At 43.5% G+C, this 23623-nt stretch overlaps 1 protein-coding gene across 1 annotated transcript; it reads right to left on the bottom strand.

Annotated features, from left to right (window-relative positions):
• Positions 1–637: 637 nt before the first annotated feature.
• On the bottom strand, positions 638–18473 carry GABRA6 (gamma-aminobutyric acid type A receptor subunit alpha6). The gene is made up of 10 exons (XM_071570021.1): positions 18436–18473; positions 18113–18231; positions 17729–17796; positions 16074–16294; positions 15891–15973; positions 15178–15321; positions 14606–14758; positions 10641–10900; positions 3135–3395; positions 638–688 (listed from the first exon to the last, which is right to left on the bottom strand). Exons 1-10 carry the CDS (start codon positions 18471–18473, stop codon positions 638–640), a joined length of 1398 nt encoding a protein of 465 aa, XP_071426122.1.
• Positions 18474–23623: the final 5150 nt, after the last annotated feature.

Here is a 23623-nt window from a genome sequence, read left to right as displayed (position 1 = left end):
GGAGTAGAATCAGCTGATGAAAAGGAGCTTGTTCCTTAACTACCCCCAAGAGCCACTTCCAGGAGTTCCCTGGAGCTGGAGGCTTCCACTCAGCTTGAGGAGTTTCTACATCTTTCTGTCTATGCAACTTCAGACCTTCCAAACTCCCTGACACTTCAGTGCTGTATTTCCAGATCCTGCTGAGGAACTGCTTGTTATTGGTCTGGTGGTTCTGTGGTCACCCATGACAAGAACAGTTACACTGTGGTGGCTGGTCAGCTAAAGCACACAAAAAATAGCTTATATTTCCTTTTATCTTATATCTCATTCTATCCTTTTATTGATATTCTATATTTAAGTAAACATTCACTTGTTTACAACAGTTTAGAACAGATGCACATTCTTTTCTTTAGCAATTGAACAAAATAATTTCAGAAGTACTTTTATAGTAGAATCACTGTAAGAAATGTTAAGGAAGAAGTTTTAGACCCCTAAGCAGTTTGCAGCTCTTGATTTGTCCAGAGTTTGCATCCAGGAGATGTACAGTATAAATATTCCCTGTCTGAAAATCGAGAGCACACGTGGACAGACAGATCTTTGGAAGTCTCTTCAACCCTTTGTGACCTTGAGTGATTCCCTTCAAAACTTCAGCTGTTCTTCAGTTGGGCTGAGGGTCATTTCGGAAATGCATTGCAGAAGGTTCAAAGAACTGCCAGAAGAGTTTGGAGAGAGGTTCAGTTAAGGGTTGTTAACAATTGTTAACAAAAACTGAGTTACCCAACAAACCCACATGATTTCTAACTCTCACAGACTTGCCATAGAAGGTCACTGTAAAAAATTATTGTTCAGCTGAAGGATTTAGCACGATTTAAAACATGAAAACAAAGCCAAAATATACTGTATGACAAAAATCTAGAACAACTTTTTCTGTTCTTTTCAAGAACTTTTCAGTTTGCCAGTTTACACAAATGTGTCCATTTTGCTACTCTGTGGCTGTTGGGTTTGGGAATCTCCACACTGACAGACTTTGGTGGATGATGTTCTGCTGTCCAAACTACTCTAATCAAAATCCTAGAAAGCTGCACCACAAGAACTGGTTATTGCAATGAATTGATTAGATTTTCTTTGCTCTGTTTTGTTTTTTAAACAAAAGCCAGAGGAACTCAAAAAAGTAACTGAAAAAAAGAAAAAATAGAGAGATACAGATATATATTCAATATACTTGAAATACTGTGCAGAATGTGCTTTTAGAATTGAATAAGCAGAATAATACTGTAACAATATTTAATCTTTTGGGCTTGATGGGGCCAGAAATGAAGTTTACCTGCCCTTGCAGCATTCCCTGCTTTGCTCACCCACCTTTTGGATCTCCTCTGCTGTACTAGGAAGGCTTTACATAATTTTTAATATAGTTTTTTAGCAAAAACAATCTTGGTTTTCCTTGAAAGTAGTAACTGGCAAAGTGATACAACATGCAGAATTAAAACCTGGCAGTGCATATCACAATCATGATTAGTTACAAATGAGTACATAACCAGGAAAATGTAATTTCTAAAGGAGAGCTCCATCAGCACTTTCCATGATTGCCTCCATCCCTCCCTACTGCAACCCCCAGCTGTCAGTGCTGCTCTCTTTCTGCACTTTGCTGTGGATTCCTGTCTGTCTGTAATGCTCCTGCAGGACATAATTTCTGTGCTTCTGAGCACGTTTGGGAGCTTGCAAAGAGGCATTTAAAAATATTGATAGTCAGCACTTTGTCCCAGACTTTAGAAGTGTTTTAAAAGCCTCGTTCTAATGTGACTATTAATAAAGGAGGTTCAGTGTAAATTTTTCATCACTGCCAAGGGAAATGGCAGCTCTGTTCCAGATATGTCCAGGCCCAGAGTGTGAGTGGCTGCATGGCACCCAGCAGGGCAGGCTGAGCAGTTCCTCCTCCTCCAGGAGTGAGCATGGCTGTGCAGAGCCTGTGCCACCCTGCCCTGCCTGAGGTGAGCCATTTGCACAGAGTCAGTGTTTTAACAGCAGGATCAGGAACCCTGGTACAAACCCTGACTGTGTCACTGGACAGGGCTGGAGTGGCCAGGAGTTGGCAGCTGTGGGCTCTGGAGAGGCATCTGCAGGAACAAGGTGCCCCCCCAGAGTCAAGGTGCCCCAGCCCCCTGAGGAGCACTTACTCCCCCTGAACTGCAGCCCCTCTTGGCTGCCCATACTTTGCCCCACCTGATCACCACTCCCACCAGATCCTCAGCCTCTGTTTGTGTTGCTGTGGGGACTCAGTGCTGTCTGAACACCCTCATTATCTCTCTAGCTGCCCTAAATAAAGCTAAATGTACCAATCATATTGACTGCAATGTACAGGGACTTCCAAAAACTATGGCAACGAGGCAAGTGGATGTATTTTTACCAGGGAAATGGGAAACCATTAACTGTATTTAAGCAGAAAGGTAAAAATTAGAGATTTAAAGCATTAAAGACTTAAAGTTTAATGACTAATCACTGAGTGATTATTCTAGACATGCTCAATTTGCAGGGCACACATCTCTTCTGGACCTCACGGATATCTAATGACATGATCACTCTGCCTGAGTCAAACAACCTTAAGCAAAAAATTTAACAGCTTTATCTACATAAAACAGTGCAATTATATGAATAAACATGGAAAATAAATGTTAAAATGTATAAAACCAGGGACTCTTGATTCACAAACTTTTTACTGCAGTTATTAAACTTTCATACTCTGAATAACAAACTTTTGGGGAATCTTATTGTACTACCTGACTGAGCAAACCTTAGGATATTAAAGTTCTTATCTCCTTCACTGCATTGCCTCAACAGATAATTCTACCATTCCTTACTGCAGATAGGTAAATAAATAAAAGATTTAAGATTAATTTGCTTGCCATGAAGGATATCATACACTGTCTTACACAGCATGTCCTGCTCAGGGCAGAGAGACTGAAAGAGAAGTGTTTGCACTTCCCCTCCTTAAACAGCCTCTCTGCATTGTGCTGAGGGCCACAGCTGATCCTGGAGAGAAAACATTCCATGATTTCTCAGGAAAAATTATTAACTGGAGCTGAAAGAGTAAATGAAACTCCTGGCCAAGTAAACTTATCACATATTACAAACAAGTATTCAGAAAAGGCACTACTCACCTCCATGGTGTCTTTGGAAAGGTACACCACCCAGTAGACCAGGTTGAACCCTGCAAAGGCCACTGGGAAGAGGATCCTGGAGTACTGGTCTATCTTGCTGGCTCCTCCAATGGCTGGGGGCTGGGGGGGCACCGGGGCAGGGGCAGCCAGGGGCTGGCACTGGGATGCACTGTGGGAGATGGTGCTGGGCTCAGGGGACTGCTCTGCCTGCGATGCCACCGAGTTCACTCGCTTCTTCAGGTTGGAGTTGGAGTCAGAGTGCTGGGGAAGATAAAAAACATGCGTGATTTCTGGGTACAGTCTTAGCTTTTGAGTTCATTAGGCCTCTCTCTATCTTTCACTCAACTTTGCTTCTCTGCTGTAGTGCAACCAAAGGAAATCACAAAAATAATGCAAGTATACAGAGGTGTGTCTGTGGCCTAAAATTTGCCAGAGGGAAAGGCAGGTAATAGTGGACCTGAATTGCAGTATGTTGGTATGACTGAAGTTTCTGTCTATGGATGAAGGTTAAGCAAGGTAACACACATGGGCTGGCTCAAGTGCTCTTCCCTGTGTAACCTCATGGAGGAATTTGTAAGCACTCAGTGAGGTCAACCTGTCACACAAGAGCTACGAAACTGCTGCACAAAAGGCAATGGAATAACTTTACAGGTGCTGAAGATATGAATGCTAAATTGTGCTGTTGTTTTTTCTAGGATGAAATTTCCTTTTCAAATCTACCTCATGATTCCCACAGCATTTCCATGCATGCAACTGGAGGCAAATATACTTAAATGTAATGGGACAATTTTTATTTTCACTTATGGTAAAATGAAACCAAATTACTCCCATATTTTGTTCAATATTCATAGCCAGGTCCCATTATTCTTCAGAAAGCTGGAAAGAAACCCCTATGAAAATTTAGCCAGAACTCAGAAACATGTAGAGCTTACCTCCTAGTTACTAGGCTGTCATGTAAATTCATTATGTACATCTGTTGCATTTGTGGCCAAGTTGCCATTATTTAAGTTTCAAAAGAGTAAAAGGGATAGATTTGTTCCTTGCAGACGTGGCTTAGGAACAGGATCCACCACAGGCTCTCAGCTGCCCCAGTGGGTATCAGTCACCCACTTCCCCAGAAGCATCGAAGAGGAGAACATTTTCAAACCCCTTGCTGATAGCACCACGTTCTAGGGCTGCCATTAGAGGGTGCATGGCAGGAGCCAAAAGATTCCCCTGAGGGCTAAGGGAATACAAAAGAATGCCAGGGGTGTTGGTTGGGGTTTGTTGTTTGGGTATGAAGAACTGTTGTGTTCTGCTAATGCAGAGAGACAGAAATAGCATAGACTCTAAAAACCAGTGCTAACATACAACATTTTAGCTGAGCTTGAGCCTAAATCTTCCCAAAGAATTTCAAAAATCATTTCCATGATTATTGATGAAGAATCCTGGGCACAGAATTGCACAGCATGTGCAGATACTCTTGGTTTGACTGAGCAGCTTTTGGTCAGCAGGACTTGATGGCTGAGCGGCTGAAGTGGCAGAGGGAAGCCTTAGACAAGGTTGATGACTCACAATGGAACAGCACAGACACCTCTAGGAAAAGGGAAGGAATGGAAAAGTGCTGTTAGATATGCACTGCCCAACGTCATTCTCTGGGAGTGATTTAATGACAACCATTCACTTAAATGTAGCCTGCTGTCAGCACTTCTGGGATTTAGCCTGCAGGATTTCTGAGCATGGAAACAGATTTTGGGCAATCAGATAAATGACTGGGTTGCTAAAAGGAAAAGCATTTTCTGAAATACCTTGCCTACTCCTGTGCTTGGGCCAATATTGTCCTGCGTCAGTGCCTAAATAACAGACTATCCTAACACACCTGGTTCTCCTGGATGACTTATAATAGAGTTATAACAGCAATTATCCTTGCAGCAGTCAGTGTTACTGTCAGAGAGTCAGAGGAAGTGATGTTGCTACAAAATGATGCCAAGTTCTGCTCATGGGTGAAAGGACGGGTATCCAACTAAAAGTAGGGAGAGATGGAGAGAATTTCATTTTATTTGAAGGAAAAGAAAAAGAGATGCTTTTTTGGTATATATCTCTCTTACCTATTGCCCTCTATACATTCTGTGATTGTTGCCATGTTTGGAATGGGTATTAAACAGCATTCCTGTTCTGTGCCTATCTGGAACACAGATGTTTGTTTTGTATTTTCCAGTAACACAGCAAGCAGCAGACAGATTTAAATGGGGGATGATCTCCAGATGTGTCACAGAAACAGAAAGAGGGTTATCCATGTCCACTTGCACTAATCATAATAATAATCCTGCTCTGGGAACTGACTGACTGAGCCTGGCCTCCTGCTTCCATTCACTGCTGGTCTGTTTGCCTGCTTTGAACTGAATTATACAAGTTGGAAAGTATCTTGGTTTTCACTTCACTGTGGAATATCCTGACCTTTTGTGGAGAATAAGTGGTTTCAAAAAATATAAGTGTTAAGGTGAATCTCAGCCCTTTTCATCTACCATAATCTGGTATAGGGTGGGTCAAATTCTGCTCTGACTCATTCAAGCATGAATCAGGAATTAGTGTGCTGAGGTGATGGAGCTCAGAGTAAGTAGAACAGATGTAGCACACAGTCTGTGGAGTTCAGTACTGGGCATACTTAGAATGTGGAGGCACTAAAATCTTTGTGATCACTTGAATAGGCACTTGAAAAAATGTAATCCTAGTCAGTATTTTATTTATATTTATCAAATCTCCTTCCCGTAGAAAGACAACTTCTATAAAAGTAGGATTATCTGAGTGGGATTCCATCTCAAGAGAAACCCTGAGTAATTCCTTGCACTGTCTCTAACACTCTTGTGGCCCATACAGCAACTCAGGGTCAAGTCTATTTTCTTGTGTACCACTGCTCAGGATATGGAATTCTGAGTCCAAAGTTTTCTCCCATGTGTAATGAAGAGTTTCTCAGCATGGGAGCTGACTGCAGACAAGACTTCCTGCCCCAGAACCACAACTCATGTATCTCACTGGAATTCACTGCTAAACCAAGATGAGGAGGCAGTGAGGCAATTTCTTATTACCATTGAGTTCTGAACAGCAGCTACAGTGATTCGTCTACTCTATTGGAATTTAACTTCTTTTGACAAAGATTACCTACAATAACATCATGAAACATTAAAAAACACAGAGAAACCAGCAATGAACAGCTTATTTTGCACAGTTCCCAGAGCCAAAGCACTCAGACAGTGAGGACTGTTCTACAAGCAGCAAGAACAAAGAGCCTGAGGCATGGCACAGTGTCAGAATGAAATAATGGGTTTTATGAATTACTGACCCCTGGGTCGGGGGAGTTCTCTTGCACTTGTGCGGAACGTTGGTCCCATCAGGCAGTGAAACTTCCCACTCTCTCTGCTGCCCAGAGACACAGGGCAGAGTGCCAGTTCCCTGGTAAGGTGCCATCCCAGGACACTGCACTGGGCAGAGGCTGGTGTGGGTATGGCCTGGGGGTCCAGTCTGCCTTTAGGAAGCCTTTGCAGCCAAGCAATCCCCTCCCTGAAAAGCTCACACAGCAGTCACATCTCGGCCATAAAGCTGCTGCTCTCACAACTCTCCTCAAGATCACCAAAATTTGCTTATGCTCAGAATATCTCAGGAGGCTTTCAGTAAATTTCTTGGCTTCTGGATTTCAAAAAATACCACAAATATAACTGTGGAGTAAACAATTCTTTGGTTTTTCTTACTTTTATGTGGATGCTAACTGTGATTTATGAATGCACTTTATTCTTCTCTTTCTCCCCTCAAGAGATTTCTGTAATTCATATGTGTAGAATTCTCAACTCTTTGTTGCTTTGTGCTGCAAACACATCTTCTCACAATCAGTTTAGTTTATGATCTAACAGTGACATGAGAGCCTTATACATGCACCCCTGATACTGGCTCACTTTAAACAGATGAGCATCTCTGTGTCCTTACTGCTCTCTCTTTTACTCACACCTTTTTTTACTGCCAGCAATGTAGTAAAAAGAGGTTAATGAGAATAAACTATAAAAGTTCAGATAAAATTCATGTGTTACTTTTCATTATAATTTACTGGATTAAAGACACTGAGCTAAAATCTAAAGGTTTTCCATGCAAAGCAGAGGCAGAAAGCATAAAAATATCCTCTGCCCACTGTGTTACAATTTCTGACCCATAAAGCAGAAGTGCACTAAGGAAAGCAGAGACTGGAACCCTCATCCCTCTCTTTTCAGTGGAATGTGCTGTGGCAGAGTCTCTTCCTAATGTTTATTTGTAGCATACTCGAAAAATCACGTAACTGGCACAGAGCCTCTGCTATCAAATAAGGTTTTGCTGTTAAACAGATTTAAATGTTCAGAATCACATTTGGCTCTTACATTTATCAGTGTCTGACCAGAACAATCCCTGTCTCTACCTTTCCTTTGCAAAATTTCTGCAGCTAGAGAAACTACTTCAACTGTCTGAATGAGACAGAAAATTACACAAACAGCACTAGAGAGGTTTGTTTGAGGTTTTTTCTATAATTTAACTTACTTAATTTTGTTCTCACTGCTCCCCTGGAAAAAAGTGCTGGGCTTAGACTTCAATGTTAAGCAAAAAAAAAAAATCAAACCCAAATTATTCTCTTTTTTTTCTATTTTGGTGTGTGATATTGCTGCATTAGGATTTTTATATACTTGTAGATTTTAATATTTTGTAATTTGTAGATTTTTATACAGCTGCATCATTTCTTACACTCGAGGTGTGTGGCACATTCCTGAATTCCTGTTTAACTGTGTCTTCAAAGGACAGGACAGCAGCAGGACATGGTGTCTGGGACACATTCACCTGGCCCAGAATGACAGCACATGGCCCAGGCAGGACAAGAGAGAAGCCCAGAGAGAGCCCTCAGAGGTGCCCCAGCAGGGCAGTTCTGAGCATGGGGCAGGGGCAAAGGCTTCTCAGCGATGACAATTGATTCAGATTTGGGAGACCCCTCCTCTACTGTGTGTGCACCATGTGCCTGATGTGCCTGAAAGCCTCATTAAAGGACTGCTCCCTGCCTGTACCAATATTGATCAGCTCAAAGGTTTTTGCCTTGATTTTAGACAACAACATCAGCTACTTCTAAATCTTACTTACTGCCCTGCACTGGCTTTGTCAATCAGACAAATATTTGTCTCAGGCAGAACCAAATAATCAGCATCTACTTTTCATGTTGGAATGACAAAAAGTCAATATAATTGAAAGTTGATGTTTGTTTTTTATAGTCTACCTGATGATCTGATAATTGTGAAGGAACGGGAGCGTCTCCCAAATCTGACTGAAAATGCCATTTTCTCAGCTGAGCCTTCAATGCATGTAGCTGTTTCCAGGATGATCTCAGAAAGGGTGCTTGATAATCCAAATAGAAGTTCTCTTCTTTCAGTTACACTGGGACACTCATTAAACATGCTCAATATATTCTGATGTAATGATGGAGTTCTAAATCCTCTATACCAGTGACATATGGCTGCTCTGCAGTTGGCCAGGGTTCCTAAAGAAAATGAGAATCCTTTCTGCCCAAACCATGTTATTTTGAAGCACAGGCTGTAGGGAGAAGGAAGCTCCCCCAGAAGGATTTCCCAGCTCTGTGCTGGTTTGTGTTAAACAAGAGGCCTTTTAGGACATAACTGGAATCAGGCTGCTACAGGGTGGTAATGTTTTCTCTTTTACATGTAGTCTCTCACGTGGAAAGGATGTCTTTTGGTGCATGGGGTGTATTTCCTGAGCATCTCACAAAGCACTCCAAATGGTGCACTCCAGAAAGTGTCACCTGCAGCTCCCAGTCTTGGGATCTTCCTGCATAAAGCCATGCTGATGGAACAATAATTGATACAGAAAATTTACATTTGAAATGGATTAGAGCTAAATGTCAGCATGGTTTTTATGTCTGTGTCTGTGTAACACCTCTGGGTTTGACGTGCTAAAAGCAGCTTGGCCACTGTATGACCAAGCACAGGTTTGTGTCAGGGGCCAGATGACTCCTCAGCTTGGTGCCATCATGTTTTGCAGTGCAGCACCCCCAGGTCTGTGTTTCACACGGGGACTGCCTGCAGCTGACACAGAGCCAGCCAAATCCTGGCTCAGCTCACTGAGGGAAGCAGAGAGGCTTTCCTGGAGCCAGCCCAGGCCTGCTGGGCTGTGAGCAGAGCTGAGCACAGCCAGGACATGTCCCTCTCACCACACACCACGGGCCAGGGGCTGCCCCACACTGCTCCTACTGCCACAGTACAGCAGAGCACAATTTGGGCTCCTGGCATCTTTCTTTGCTGCATGTACAGGTGCTTTGGCTATTGTGTGAAAAATCCTGTGTATTTGAATAAAGCAATATTTTAAATAAAATTAACTAGACTGGAGGGGGAAGAAGGCTGCTTCTTAATAATTTGAAATATTTTTGATCAAACTATATAAATATTTCATTTTTCCTTTTTGCATTTCTGTATTTCATGAAAACAAAATTAATTTCTTTCTTATAGCTTATAATGTCTTCATTTCTTGTCAATATTAATAGCATTGTAAGCAAGATAGAATATGGCTTACAAGCATAATGCTTCCCAGTTGAACTGAAGAGCATTTGTTCTCAGTTCCAACAAGCACCAGCAGCAAGCTCTTGTGGAGCTTTGGTTTTGCTGTTTGTAAGTATATGTGGAAAAATTACTATCTGGTGGATAGGGTGTTGTCCTGATACAGGCACCTTCTAGACTGGCTTCCTGATTCAATTACAGACTCAGAGGCTTTGCAAAAGGTCATTAAAATTCTGTTACTCCTCTAAAAATGGGAATTCTGGTGGTAGTAAAACTGATTTTGAAATGGGAGGGCTATAGTGATAAATATATTAACATACATTGTGAGACACCATTCATTACTTGGCCTGAGATGTAAGGAATAATGTTTACAAGCAATTCTGACATACTTTTGCTGGTACTAGAAAGACTTCCTGTCTTTCACGTTCTAAAATCTATCCTTAATTTATGTTTTTTCCCCAAGCTTCCACCAACACAGATTTTTATAGAAGTAACAGATGCCAAGTTTATGTAAGAGCTAATTACCCATCTTCAGATGACCCACTTATGGTATGTACCCGTGTACGACAGTGCTCCCATAATTATCCACCAATGTACATGTTCCTTCCATTGCACGCTGTCCTACAGATCCTGCAGATTTTGGAGAACCACAGCCACCCAACCACACACACAGCCTACAGCACTGCTCAGGAGAAGTATTATGGATAACAGGCTAATTATTTTCCTTAAGTATCTTACCAAATAAACATCTCTAGTAAACCATAGCTCAAATTTAAATAAACAGTATGAATAAGTTAAGTCTTTCCATCTTGTGGAATAAGAGCAATGTCTGTGATGAGCAGACATGGTCTGGTTACATAAGCTGTTTCAGGTTAGGATCACTTGGACATTGCTGTGCATTCCCCATTCAGCTGCCTGTTCCTGTATGATGCCCGTTACCAGAAACATGAGCAGTTACCGAGACAACCTCGTCCTCTGCGGGCACGGTGGCTGCTGAGAGCGCTGCTGCCAGTGCTGCTGCCCTGGCTGCCTTCCTCAGTGCCCTCTGGGCCTGCAGGTTGGTGAAGTAGTTGACAGCTGCAAACTCAATGAGCGCTGAGAAGACAAAGGCAAAGCACACGGCGATGAACCAGTCCATGGCGGTGGCGTAGGACACCTTAGGCAGGGAGTGGCGTGCGCTGATGCTCAGGGTGGTCATTGTTAGAACTGTGGTGATGCCTTGAAAAGAGAAAACAAATAGGGGCTGTTAGAACTGTCCTTCAGCCCTGCCACTCTTAAATTCACATACATGAAAAAAACCCCAAACTCCTTTTTTGGTTTAGCTGTCATCCTATGTACCAACTAACCAACAAGAGTATTCTGTATTCTTAAATAACTCCTGCATTCTGCTTCATCATCTAAAAGCCCTGGCCAAACTTCCATAATACATCCTACATGGTGCAGCTTCTTAGAATTGTGCTAAACATGGCTATAACAAAACTCAGGCTCAAAATAAGAAGGGTACCTTCCTTGATAGGTTGGTAAGTGGAATGCTTGGTGGAGACTCACACACTGTCATTCCCCAGCAGTGATCCTGTCTGCCTCCTGTCACTGCACCAAACAGCTCAGGGCTTACAGAACCCTCCCTGGATCAGTCAAATTCCACACTGAGAACAGTCAGAGTCTCTGATCTAAATATTTCAAGCAGTAAGAGTTTGGTCCCCTGACCTGTTGTCTTTAATCACTGGGTATGTTTGTTAAGATTCACTAACAGTATCTTGATTTGAAATCCCTGTAGTTACAGATAGGGAAGGACAGAAAAGCTACTTCTCTGGAGCTGCTTATCACACAACAAATCTGGTCATGTAGCTCCTGGGCCCCATGGTGTTCTTCACATGAATTCATGAATTTATTCTTTCTGCTTTGGAGTGTACAGCATTAATAATGTAGGAAATATACTCACTTCCCACTGCTGCCTGATACAGGCAAAAAGTGCAGGAAGAATCTCAGTCATTAACATACAAGCCTCTGTGACTCATATTTACTTATAATTATGCCTGCTAGAATGTGAAAACTGTGAGTATTTAAAGACTCCAAGGTGGAAAATATCCTCTTCTGCTCTCTTCTGGAGTTGGGAAAGGGTAGGTGGGAAAGCAAAGATGTTTTGATGTCATGTTGGGATGATGAATCAATATGCTGTGGATGATGCTCAGTGGAGGGGATGCACTGTCACAGCACATTGCAGCAGCCAGACAGGGTGACATTATTCTCAGTTGTTCTGCAACTCTCTCACATGATGTAGCTTGCCAGCTGTCTGAGGTGAGCTGCTTCCCAATGTCACTATTTAACATGTTTTAATGAAGTCCAAATAGGAGATAGTATAAAAATAAGTAGGATCTCTACTTCTCCCAAATCTGCCAGACTCATTCTCTAATATGAATACAAGTGTGCTGAGCTATATTTCAATTTCAAAAGTCCAGAATGAACTTTTCAATATGATGTGTGATTAGATTAGAATCTGTCCATGTGCTAGTTAGTAATAAAATTGATATATTCTGTGTCTGAATAAAAACTTACTGCAGCAGGAATTTAACTTAGGAATAGGTCTATTCTATTACAGATTGAGATAAGAATTCTCTCAGTGTGGAGTGAATATTGATGACATGCTCTGCACTGTGGAAAACTACTTTATCAAACTGAATACCAAATTACAGTTGGTAAACTCTGCAACTGATGATTGTTTACTCTTGTCTTTACATTTTGAACACTTCTTGATAAGTTTTGAAGACTCTGTTACATAATGCAAACACTGAAATCCAATAACAGCCATCCATTTTGGAGGTAAATAGAGTTGCTAAATTATTTTCTTCTGAGAAACTGGTTTGGGCACATCACTGTTATTCTACTCTGAATTTCTCTTCTCACAAACTTCATTTTGGAACTTACAAATAAAACTCAAAATTTATAATTCAAGTGTTTACAATACAACGCATTTTAAACCTTCTTAATTTTAAACCTTTTCTTTTTTACTGAAAAAGACTGGAAGTCTTTTTGGTTATAAGAAATTTGCCCTCTCTTCCTCAGATGAACGTATTCAGACTCCATGGGATTTTGACTGAGTAAGGACTAAAAATTCAGACTGTGCCTGGGAGAAATACAAATGGAATAAGGATTCAAATACTCTTTTAAAATGACTATTTTGCACAATACTGAGACAGCTGTCTATTTTACTACTTTCATAAAATACTTTCTAAGTCCATATTTACTCTCTTTACTCTTCAGTATGCAATCCAAGAGCTCTTATTCCAGGGTCTGGAGCCTTTAGGTAACAACTACCAAATCAGCTACAGACTCATTTGCACATTAGTTCAAGAATGTAGAATTGACTTCCACTGCCCATGACGTGGCAAATATATTTTATTCAAAATGTAGAGGATGTTCCTGTTTATTCCAGAGGTGCCATCCAAAGCCAAATCAGGTAGCACCATGTTTGGTGTATAAACCTCCTATATAAATATGCATTATGCTTGGATTGCAAGAAACATCCTTGAAAATATATTGCCTGCTGTTTGAATATTTTAAGACCTTACAAAAGTCCAGTTACCAGAAAATAATACTTGTAAGTGCCTAATGATGCCAGACTGCCTCCCAAGGCCAATGGAAATTTCAAGAACAAAAGGGCTGATCTTCCTTCAGAGGCCACGTGAGAAAATTGTGTTCATTTAACCTTCCAAAAGGTTTGCAATGCTTTTCTGAATATCATTCCATGCAGGTGGGAAATACCAACTGACTGAAACCAAATTATGCAAATCCTGTAACCTGCTAAGTACAATTACAGGCTCATTTTGAATTAGAGACTTGCATCATTTATGCTTAGAGAACATATTGATGTTTTTGTCACTGAAGACAAGACTCACAGAGAATTTTCTGCATAGAAGTTCTGGGTTAATAGAAAATAGATAGGGTTGCAGAATGTTTTCATATGGGTAGTGGATTCATGAAGTTTTGACAAGTTTTATTATTTTTGCTTAGTATTTTTATTATTGTTTTTATAGAAACAACAGCTGTCAGTGAAAGTCTACCCCGTACCAACGAGTGTGGTTTCAGAGCACACCAGTATGGAAGGGGGGAGGGGGGCCAATTTCATAACAGAGCCCACACTATAAAATTGAGGAGACTCACAGCTTTAATTCCAATGACTGGAAAGGATCAAGGGCCCTGGCCTGCGTTGTGGACACATCACAGCTCCCTGAACTTTATCCAGCTAAAGTCCTCACTGGTTGTTTAGACACCTCTGGAGCCCAGGGGAGGAGAGCACTCTGGATGAGTGTTAGATGAGGTACCTTATGTCACAGGAAAGCAATTCCATTCCATGTGATTTTTTTTCTTTTAAAGTTTTAACTCATTGGTTTCATAAAAAATTTCTCTTCAAAAAAATTGAAGTTGACATTTAGTCTGAAACTGTCCCTTCCTGCATGCAAAAATATATTGAAAAGCATCACAAAGAGGTCTGGCTAACCAAATACTCCGAGTAAAGAATTTTCACTCTCATGGGCAGCTTGAATATTATTTGGTTTAATTTTAGCATTTACATTTGTTCACTGAAGCCTCCCAGCTGCCCTTCCCAATCCCCACTGGATTGCTTTGCTGCTGGATACAGTGGATTCACGACAGGGAATGAAATGAATGATAGAAGAACAAAACACAGATACCAGCCACAGTTCTTGCTGGAACAGACTCTTTGTTGATCCAAAAGACAACTTGAGACAGGACTACAGTCATGATGCATGGGATGTATGTCTGAATGAGGTAGTAGCCTATTTTCCTTTGAAGATGGAAATAGAGCAGCTGAAGGGAATATTCGCCTAAAACAAAGAAGCGATGAAAGGAATGAATGAATGGAAGGTGTGACCTGAGCTGGTCAGAGCCATTAGTGCAGCATACCAAAAACTGTCCTGGCTGGAACAGACTCCTTGTTAATCCAGAAAGACACCTGAGAAAGAATGACTGTCATAATGCATGGAGTATAGATCTGGATCATGAAGTAGCCCATCTTCCTTTGCAAGTGGAAATAAACTGTCATGATTACATATTCACCTGTTAAGAGACAAGTATGTCAGCATTATTTTGGCAACATATGAGTGAACATTATTGGCTTAAACCCAACGTATTAAGTTCTGAGGAAATCGCTTACAGGCCTCCTAGTGGATAATAAAAATAAGCTGCTTAAAAAAAGGTAAAGTGACCTTATGGAAACAGAGGAGAATAATATTCATTTCATGAGGGTTTTCTACTGGGGCAGAGAGGCAGGCAGCATTGTTAAAAATCTCATTAAAAATTCTGTATTTAAAGGGGCTGTATTAAAAAGCCATCTTGTAAGAGACAGTGGTTAGTCTTTCCAAGGACTTTAGTTTTTAAATTAAGAAAAGATAATTTATTTGGTTCTATATGAGAAAACCTGTGTAATTTATTTTCAAGACTATAATGTCAGAAGTTCTCACATGACTCCATCTTACCTGTGTTAGATTTAATTGTTTCACTAGATACAGTTTGTCCTATGAGGTCATACTGAAGAAGACTGGAAGACTCCTGTGGTACTTCTACTGAATGCAGGGGTCCTTTTTTCCAAGTATAAATTATTTCACTTTTTGGATAAGCATCTGAGTTACAGAGGGAGAAATTACCATTACTAATTATGTATTTTCTAAGCAATTGAAAAAATAAGTCAAATAAATCCCCTTTGTGGCCCAAATGCCCATAGAAACACGGACTCTGTTCCAGCAAGTTCCTAACCTCATTATTGACAACATGAAACAAAATCTCAACAATAAGAGAATGGCTGAGGTGGGACCTGAGAGGTGCTACCTTTTGTTTCTTGATTTGCTGTAAAACACACACACTGATTGCCCCAGCTCAATTACATATTTTCAAAATTGATTACCACAGGTCTACTACATATTTTCACAACTATAAGTAATACCGTAAATGGAACAGCTTTTAGGACTTGCTGAGGGACCAACTTTCACTACTAGTCAGTCACCCTTCGATGAATAACTCCATGTCCTTATGAATGGTCTGAGTCTCAGAGAAAAAAGCAAAATTCTAGTATAAAAATATAATTAAAAAAGAAGCTCTGCCATTAAGTAATGTCTTAGGCTCTTACTTTCATTCTTCTCACATACATGTAGACAAATGAGTTACTATAATAAACTGAGAGATACAAACTTACAGCTTCCAAACTTGAGGGGACAAGCATGTCCATCCATGGGGAAGTTCACCAACCGCATAGGACAATCAGCATTAATAGTCAGCCTGGAACACATCACAGGACAATGACAAAGATTGGTAGGCAGGAACACTGCTGACAGAATCAAAATACAGGTCAACCAAAATCAGAAAAATAGGCTCTCACCTCATTGTGTAAAGAATAGTTCCATTCTGCATAATTCTGAAAAGTTTGTTAGGAGTTGTCATATTATGAGCAATTGATTTTTTCCCGTTTCTAAAAAATGTGTCTGGTGTCCAAATTTTACTGACCATTAAATTATTCAATCTCAAAATTTCAGTTGGCCCACTAAACTTCAACCTCTCATCAGTCCAAGTCTGACGAAAGAAGACATCCATTGTGTATTCCTATGGAAAATAAAGAGGAGGTTGACTCTGGTGTGGGGGCAGCAGTGCTGAGCTCAGGCTGTATGAACAAGAACTCTGACACAACCTATCACACATGGCAATGGCATCTCCTTTACTGCTTAAACACTCAATCCTATTACCATTAAGTAGTTACTAAAAAAAAGTCACCCATGAAAACATATCCTATTTTCTTATTATTTGAAGAATAGTTACAAGTGATTCAGTGAGCAGATAATTTGATATGAGTAAGGAAAAAACCCTCATTGTCCTCTCAGAGATAATAATTTAGTTCAAAGTGACTGAGGTCTAAGGAAACACAAATGTCTAATTTAGTATCCTCTCAAAGTGCACAACCAAACTATCAGTGTTTAATAGCCAGAAACAAAAAGACACACTTGGTGACTCTTCTGCAGATTCCTTTGGATATTCACAAAGAAAGAACTGATCTGAGTCACATCACAGTAGGATTATGGTGTCAAGCTAATAATAATCTATCTTTTTTTCCAGAATTCTTAGTAATACTTTCACAAGCCTTCAGACAGGAGCTCTCTGCAGAAGTTTCTTAGGAAATGAAGCTAAACCTTGTCTGGGGGTAAGTTTTGTGACATTACAAGGTTATGCCTTCCCTTACACTGACTCGTGAAGAGTGGAGGGAAAACTTTTGGTTGTCCTTGGAGCCCCCAGAAGAGTGGCCTGCAGGCTCGGGGGAGCAGGTGTTGGAGGAGAACAAGGACACAATAGCAACCCAGAGGCAGAATATGAACAGCAATGCCATCCTCACTCCCATGACACTTGGGGCTGCTGCTGGACTGACAGAGTGTGCCCCAGTCTGCAGTGTCTGACTGTGGGGGCACCCGGCAGGGCGAGGGGCAGCTGTGCCCAGATGGCACCCCTGCCCTGCTGCTCCCCAGGCTGGCCCTGCAGGCACATCCCTGCACAGCCGCCCCTGCCCTGCTGCTCCCCAGGCTGTCCCTGCAGGCCCATCCCTGCACAGCCGCCCCTGCCCTGCTGCTCCCCAGGCTGTCCCTGCAGGCCCATCCCTGCACAGCCGCCCCTGCCCTGCTGCTCCCCAGGCTGTCCCTGCAGGCACATCCCTGCACAGCCGCCCCTGCCCTGCTGCCCCCCAGGCTGTCCCTGCAGGCCCATCCCTGCACAGCCGCCCTTGCCCTGCTGCTCCCCAGGCTGTCCCTGCCCAGCCGCACCGGGCACAGGTGCCCACAGGCTGCTCACCGGGTACCGGGGCAGTTTTAACGCACCCTCGGGCCCGGCTGCCGCTGCCAGCAAATATCTGGATGCAGCTCCAGCCACACTGCTCTGCCGGGCCCCAGGGCTTGGCAGGCAGATTAAGCCTCGTAATCTGCTTTAATGACGGTCAACTCAGATGCCACCGTAATGAATCCCGGCAAAGGGCGCAGGGGCGCGAGGGGCCCTCACCATCTCCACGTCGGACACGGGCCCGAAGCTGGTCACGTAGATGTCTGTCTTCACCTCGGTCACGGCGCCTGCGGGACACGGAGCGGGGCTGAGGGGGCCGGGGCCGGCGGGGCAGGGGCGGCAGGGGAGGCACCGGGGAGAGGCAGCGGGGCAGTGGCAGCTCGGGAGCCACGGGGTAGAGGCATCAGGCAGAGCTGGGCCCGCCGAGGCAGGAGCAGGGGCAGGGACAGGAGCAGGAGCAGGAGCAGGAGCAGGAGCAGGGGCAACAGGGAGGTCACGGGCAGGAGCAAGGGCAGAGGCAGGGCCGTTCCTCGCCTCCCGCGGGTGGGTCCCGCCGCCCCGGCACCGCGGGCACCCGAGTGCTCCCGCCCGCCCTCCCGCTACCTCCGAATCCCGGCCGGAGCCTGTTGTCGTAGCCGTCCAACAGCTTGTCGAGGATCCGCGTGATATTCTCCGAGTACAGGTCCGCCTCGTCGGGCTGGTCCCCCAGCGCCGTCCCCACGCTGAGGGACAGGAGTACGCGTCAGCCCCGACACAGGGGCCCTGCCGGGGCAGCGACCCGGGACAGGGCAGGGCAGGGGAGAGGAGGGGAGAGAGGAGAGGAGAGGGTTCGGCCTCGGGGCAGAGGGGAGAAGAGCGGGCTCGGCCGCTGCTGCTGCCCGGGGTGCGGCGGGGCTGGCGGAGCCGTCGGGGTCGGTGCCACTCACCTCACGGCGACACAAGCCCAGGCGATGAGCAGAGCCATGCCGCAGGTGTGTGTGCCCCTGCCCCGTCAGCTGCAGCGGCTGCTGGAGCCCATCGTCCGTCCCCGCGGGCACGGCGGGCTGGGGCACGGCCCTCAGGCCGGGCAGATCCCGGACTGGTCCCCGGGCTGGACCCCGAGAGAGTGTCCCGGTCAGGTCCCGGTCAGGTCCCTCGGTCAGGTCCTGGGCTGGTCCTGGGCTGGTCCCCGGTCAGGTTGTTCCCCCGCGCTGGTCCTGGGCTGCTCCCCCGGCAGATTCCCCCCCTGTCCCGGGGCTGGTCCTGGGTTGGTCCCGGTCAGGTTCTCCGGGCCGGTCCCCGGCCAGGTCCCCGGTAGGTCCCGGGCTGGTCCCCTGGGCAGATCCCCGCCCGTCCCCGCCTGTGCCCAGCCCAGCCCCGCAGCCGCCGCGGACTGGCCCGGGCGGGATCAGGGTTGGAAGGGACGGTGCGCGGTCGGAGAGCAGTGACAATAATCGAATAAGGCATTAGGGGAGATTAAAAGGAAGAAATCCACTGCTAGTTTTGGCATAGAATTAGCAGGGACCCGTCAGGAAATCTGGAAAAGCGCTGGCATCTTGCTGATAGAGATTATGTTAGAAATGGCCTCAGCTTTTATTATGTTTATGGTTCACAGGGAGATTATTATGCGGCTTCTACATCATTAGAACTTTGGGGGTGGGGGAGACCCTACAGTTTACAATTTACTGGGGTTTGTAGCTTTTCTCAACATTTTTCCTGGTCATTAATTCTTCAGAACTGTATAGAGGTCTTCAGTATCTAAATCTTTGAACATTGAACTGTAAGAGTTGATCCTGGTTCAGATTTTTGGATTTTTTTCAATTTTGTTTTTGGTGGGTTTTTTTGTGGTTTGTTGTTGTTGTTTTTGTTTGTTTGTTTGTTTTTAATACTAAGCTGTTTTGGAGGGTTACATACGCAGATTTCATCAGACTTTAAACCAAGGCATTACTGGGACTTTTATTGGAGCTGGAGCTCAGTACTTTAAACCACTGGGATTCTATATCATTACTAATTTAGTCCTGCTAAGTACTGACTGGATCATTACTGACCTCTCCTTCACTAAGTGTGTTAATGTAGTCAACCCTAAAAGAAAAAGTTCAGTCAGCTCCAGATTTTCTGTGGCCTTATTAGTTCTCCTGGAGGCAGTGACTGATGTAGCACCAATGGCATTTGGATCCACTGTCAACAAACTGGGTCCATTTTCTCTCCTTACAGTACAGATGAACAAACAAATGAACAAACAAATATACCAAAGCAAACTAACTGTTTTCATAAAATTTTTTTGCATACTCCACCTTTGCATTACAAGCTTCTAAGCAAATGTTTTTAATTCTCAGGAAATGGAATGTAAGTATCTGCGTGAAACCAAGAGACCTGTGAGTCCTGGCACTGCAGTCTGGGGTTTCCCTGCAGGAAAATGGCAGGATCAAATTCTTTTTAAGGAACTTGCAGAAAGAGTCAGAGACAGGAAAAAGAATAAATCTCTAAGCCATTCAGAATATTCCAGCCTGTCTGCTGAGATGCTCAAAGAAGCCTTTGCATGGCAAAGGCAGGAGAAGGGGCTTTACTGGCTCTCACAGAGATGGATGGTTTCATGAGCTGAAAGAGGCTTGGGACACATTGTTAAATCTAATTTATCTGGAACTTTCAGTTAATGTTTTGGTTTTGTGGATTTAAAACTTTCAAGAGTGAAACAGAGATATATACCTTTCTCAGCAGATTTGAAATTCTTTGCACCAAGGAGTTGTGTACTCCTGTATTTGTTTTCTATCAAATACACAAATTTCCCCATAAGGGAGGATCAAATTATCAAATATTAATGAGTCTGTGGTTATCACAAAAGTTTAAAAATAAACATAGCTGAGAAAATTAGTTGGAAAACATAATAAGTGACCTGAACAAACTTTATAAAGGAATAGTGATCCTAAAGATGAGAAGCTTCTTGAGAGACAAAGCTTCTGTAAGAATAATGAAAATGTTTACCTTATAAAAGGCTTGTCAGCAGCATATGCTCTGGGCATGTAAGCTAACCAAGAATTTGGAAATTTGCTGCCAAAGTGGCCTGCAGTGGACAGCAGGCTTGAAACAAGTGAGTGGCAAATTGAGAAGTGTTGTGGCAAGATTACACTTTCCAGCTGCTAATTTTATCACCTTGTAGGATGTCTTTAGCACTGAGATGAAAGATGATATTTCTGATTTATTTAGGAATATCATTGCTGAAAAGTACGTTTGGCAATTACTGAAAACTTCTTGAAAAATGTGTCTGTTTTCTTCTTGAAACTGAGGAACTTGGAAATGAATATAGTCTGACTGAAGTTTCTGTAGCAACTTGCTAAAGTTAAAATATGACGAATTTGGCACAAAGGCTACAAGGCTGCAACTGAGTCTCTGCTGTTTGCCATTAGTCTGATACCTGCTGGCCATTCAGGCACTGACAGAAATGGGCCCCCCATTTCTTTTGCTTCAGCACCCACCTATTAGGGAAGAAGAAATAAGCTGTGTGGATGTGATTACTAAATTAATTGAAATATAGAAAACCTTACTTTTAAAACTGCCCTTAATTAGTGGGGGAAATTGATTTAGTGTTTTTGATGGCTTTTAACTGGCTTTATTTTCCAGTGAACAAGTTCATTTTGTGGGTGACACCCAGTAACATAGTTCTATCACTGGGCAGTTGTGGCCAAAGGAGATGGATGCCACATTGCTGCTCCTTCCTGCTCATCCTTCTGCCAAAGGGCACTGTTTCCCCTTTCCATGTATCTCCTCTGCCTTCCAAAATCTTCAGGGGGGATGTGTGTACATATTGCTGCCTCTGCTGCTGCCCCTCTGCCACCCAGGAGTCCGAGGGGGATGAGTCATCTGCTGCCACGTTCTGTCATTGGCACCTGGGAGCACAGGGAGCTGGCACAGGGCAGGGCAGCTTGAAGCTGCAGGAGCACACTATGGGAAGGATGCTGTTCTCCTCATTCTTGCCCACTCTTGGGCAGAGCTCTACCCCAGGGAAAATTGCTCTCTAATTGATACATACAAGTGGAAGTTATGCACCTGCAAACACATACACTTACATTCTTATTGTTCATAACTAATGCCTAAACATTGAAGCCTGTACTCATAGGAGGCTGACCTTGAGCTTCCTTTTATGTCCAGGAAAATCAAAGGTCCAAACAGACAGGAACCTCAGCATTGCAAATCTCAGGTTGATTCTTAGACGTTATTCAGTGTGCAGTCTGGCAGGAACAGGTGAGTAATGGCAAGAAGCTGCTTTTGGCAGATCTACTGGGCAGAAAAGGAAACAGTCTCTACTAAACATTTCTGAAGGATATGGGACAGACTGCTCCTCAGTTGTTAGTACTTGGTCCTACCTACCTACAGGCATATAAATAACATTTGAAAGGACAGATGGAACTGGCTGAGATCATGTGTATGGACTGATGCAAGTCTTGTGTGGTTTCTGGTTTTCTGCGTGTGTCAGAAGGATTAAAGCTCTCTGGGAAATGCAAGGCAGCCCTGAAGCACTCTGTGAAAGCTGAGGGCTCTCTCTAGATGCCTGTTGAGGCATCTACAAATAACCCAATCTGAAACCAGTGGGCTCCTTCCTGGCTGTCCAGAGGTGAAACACCACAAACCAAAGGTGGATGGAAGCCCAGAGGAGTGAGCTGTGTGACTGCCGTGCCTCAGCACTGGAAAGACCTTTGATTTTTGCCATCTGCCATTGCAGCCACTTTGCAATTGTACATGACAGAGGGGAAGCCACATTTTCCTGTTCTGAACTGCAGAGGGAAGGAGTCAGGGGTGACAGCAATTCTGGGTAACAGGCTGTGTCACCATGTCCTTCCATGTGTTCCTGTCACCTTTTTTAAGCGTCATCACCGACAGCAGATCATTCTGTAGGGGAATAAGAGAAGAAATGGTTTCCTTTTTGAAACCTTGCTGGCTTTCCAGGTGATCTCATATATGCAGTCAGGTTCCCAGTTTTCCTGTGATGTTTCAGAAGTGTGTGTTTCAAAGACAGACCTGCTCTAAAAGAGGATGTTCTCTCTTACCTCAGGGGATGATACAGAAAGCAGGAATCTGATGCACTGGGTTGTGCTAACTGTACTTGGTGTAAATCATTCATTATTATTTCAATTTAAGTAATCTTTACAGAGCCATTCACAACTAAAGAATGAGGCTTGGTATTAATTTATGAGGAATAATATCCTTTATCTCAGGACAGATAGTTGTAGTAGGGGAGAAGCAGGTTCTACTGCATGTTCTCTGGCTTTCTGAATCTTGCATAAACTTTGCTGTCTTGGCTGCATTGACAAGTGTCCAAGTCCTGCTGTGGCAGGAGCAGGTTCTCCATGTGTGACTGTCAGCCCAGGGCACTGGTCCTGGGGTTGCTGGGATGTGTCTCTAGCACAGGTGGAAGGTGTAAGCTCCAAAGGAGGAGCAAACCCTCCTCCAGCAGCAGCACCTGGGGTGGGAGGTCCTGGTCCCACAGACTCCATGGGGCTGATCTGTTGGGAAGCTTTAGAGATTTCAGAGTGGTAACCAATAATGGTCCTGTCACTGTTTCATTGCAGTGGTGGTGGCCATTCCTTCTCTTCAGAGAACAGGAACTGTTTGATGAGAGGTGGTTTCTAGCCTGGCATCCTTCAGATTGGAAGAATTGGTGAATGCAGCTCGTTAACTCTCAGGAGTTCTGCCTTTTTGGAGGTCAGTCCCTTTCTACTTTGCTTGGGGAGAATGCTGAGCCCAAACACACAGAGAAGAAAATCCCATTAAATCCCTGCTGGCTTTTGGGTAGTTGTGTGGTAGTGGCTAAATGGGGTTTTATTCAGTCATGTAGGTGGTAACTGCAAGGCTCCACTATGGAGCACAGACATGTTCAATATCTTTGATATAAAGATGAAGCTGTCTGGATAAAAATATGCAAGACTGCACAAGATACATAAATTAGACACACAGTTGAAGAGATTGTAATATGCTGGTTAATAGTCTTTCTTTGAGCAAATGTCTTTAGGAGTCCACATTTAGAAATCAGCCTAAAGAAACAAACCCAGTTCAGATGTGTGTTAAATAAGATTTTATCAACTATTACCTAATGAGGTTTGTTTTATTGTAGAGACTTAGGGTTAAATTTAATTTCTTTTC

Source organism: Pithys albifrons, chromosome 15 (assembly GCF_047495875.1).
Source record: "Pithys albifrons albifrons isolate INPA30051 chromosome 15, PitAlb_v1, whole genome shotgun sequence".
In the NCBI taxonomy this organism is placed as follows: domain Eukaryota; kingdom Metazoa; phylum Chordata; class Aves; order Passeriformes; family Thamnophilidae; genus Pithys; species Pithys albifrons.
Note: the sequence above shows the minus strand (reverse complement) of the source record. Positions and strands in the feature narration are given on the sequence as shown.

What these genes read in the sequence shown, in the direction of transcription:
- GABRA6 (XM_071570021.1), bottom strand. Translation starts at nt 18,473, where the DNA reads ATGGCTCTGCTCATCGCCTGGGCTTGTGTCGCCGTGAG. An exon ending in TCCCCTCAAGTTTGGAAGCT is followed by an intron (nt 15,322 to 15,890) that starts GTAAGTTTGTAT and finishes TCTGTAACTCAG; the next exon opens with ATGCTTATCCAAAAAGTGAA. An exon ending in CAGAGGACGAGGTTGTCTCG is followed by an intron (nt 3,396 to 10,640) that starts GTAACTGCTCAT and finishes TATCTTCCCCAG; the next exon opens with CACTCTGACTCCAACTCCAA.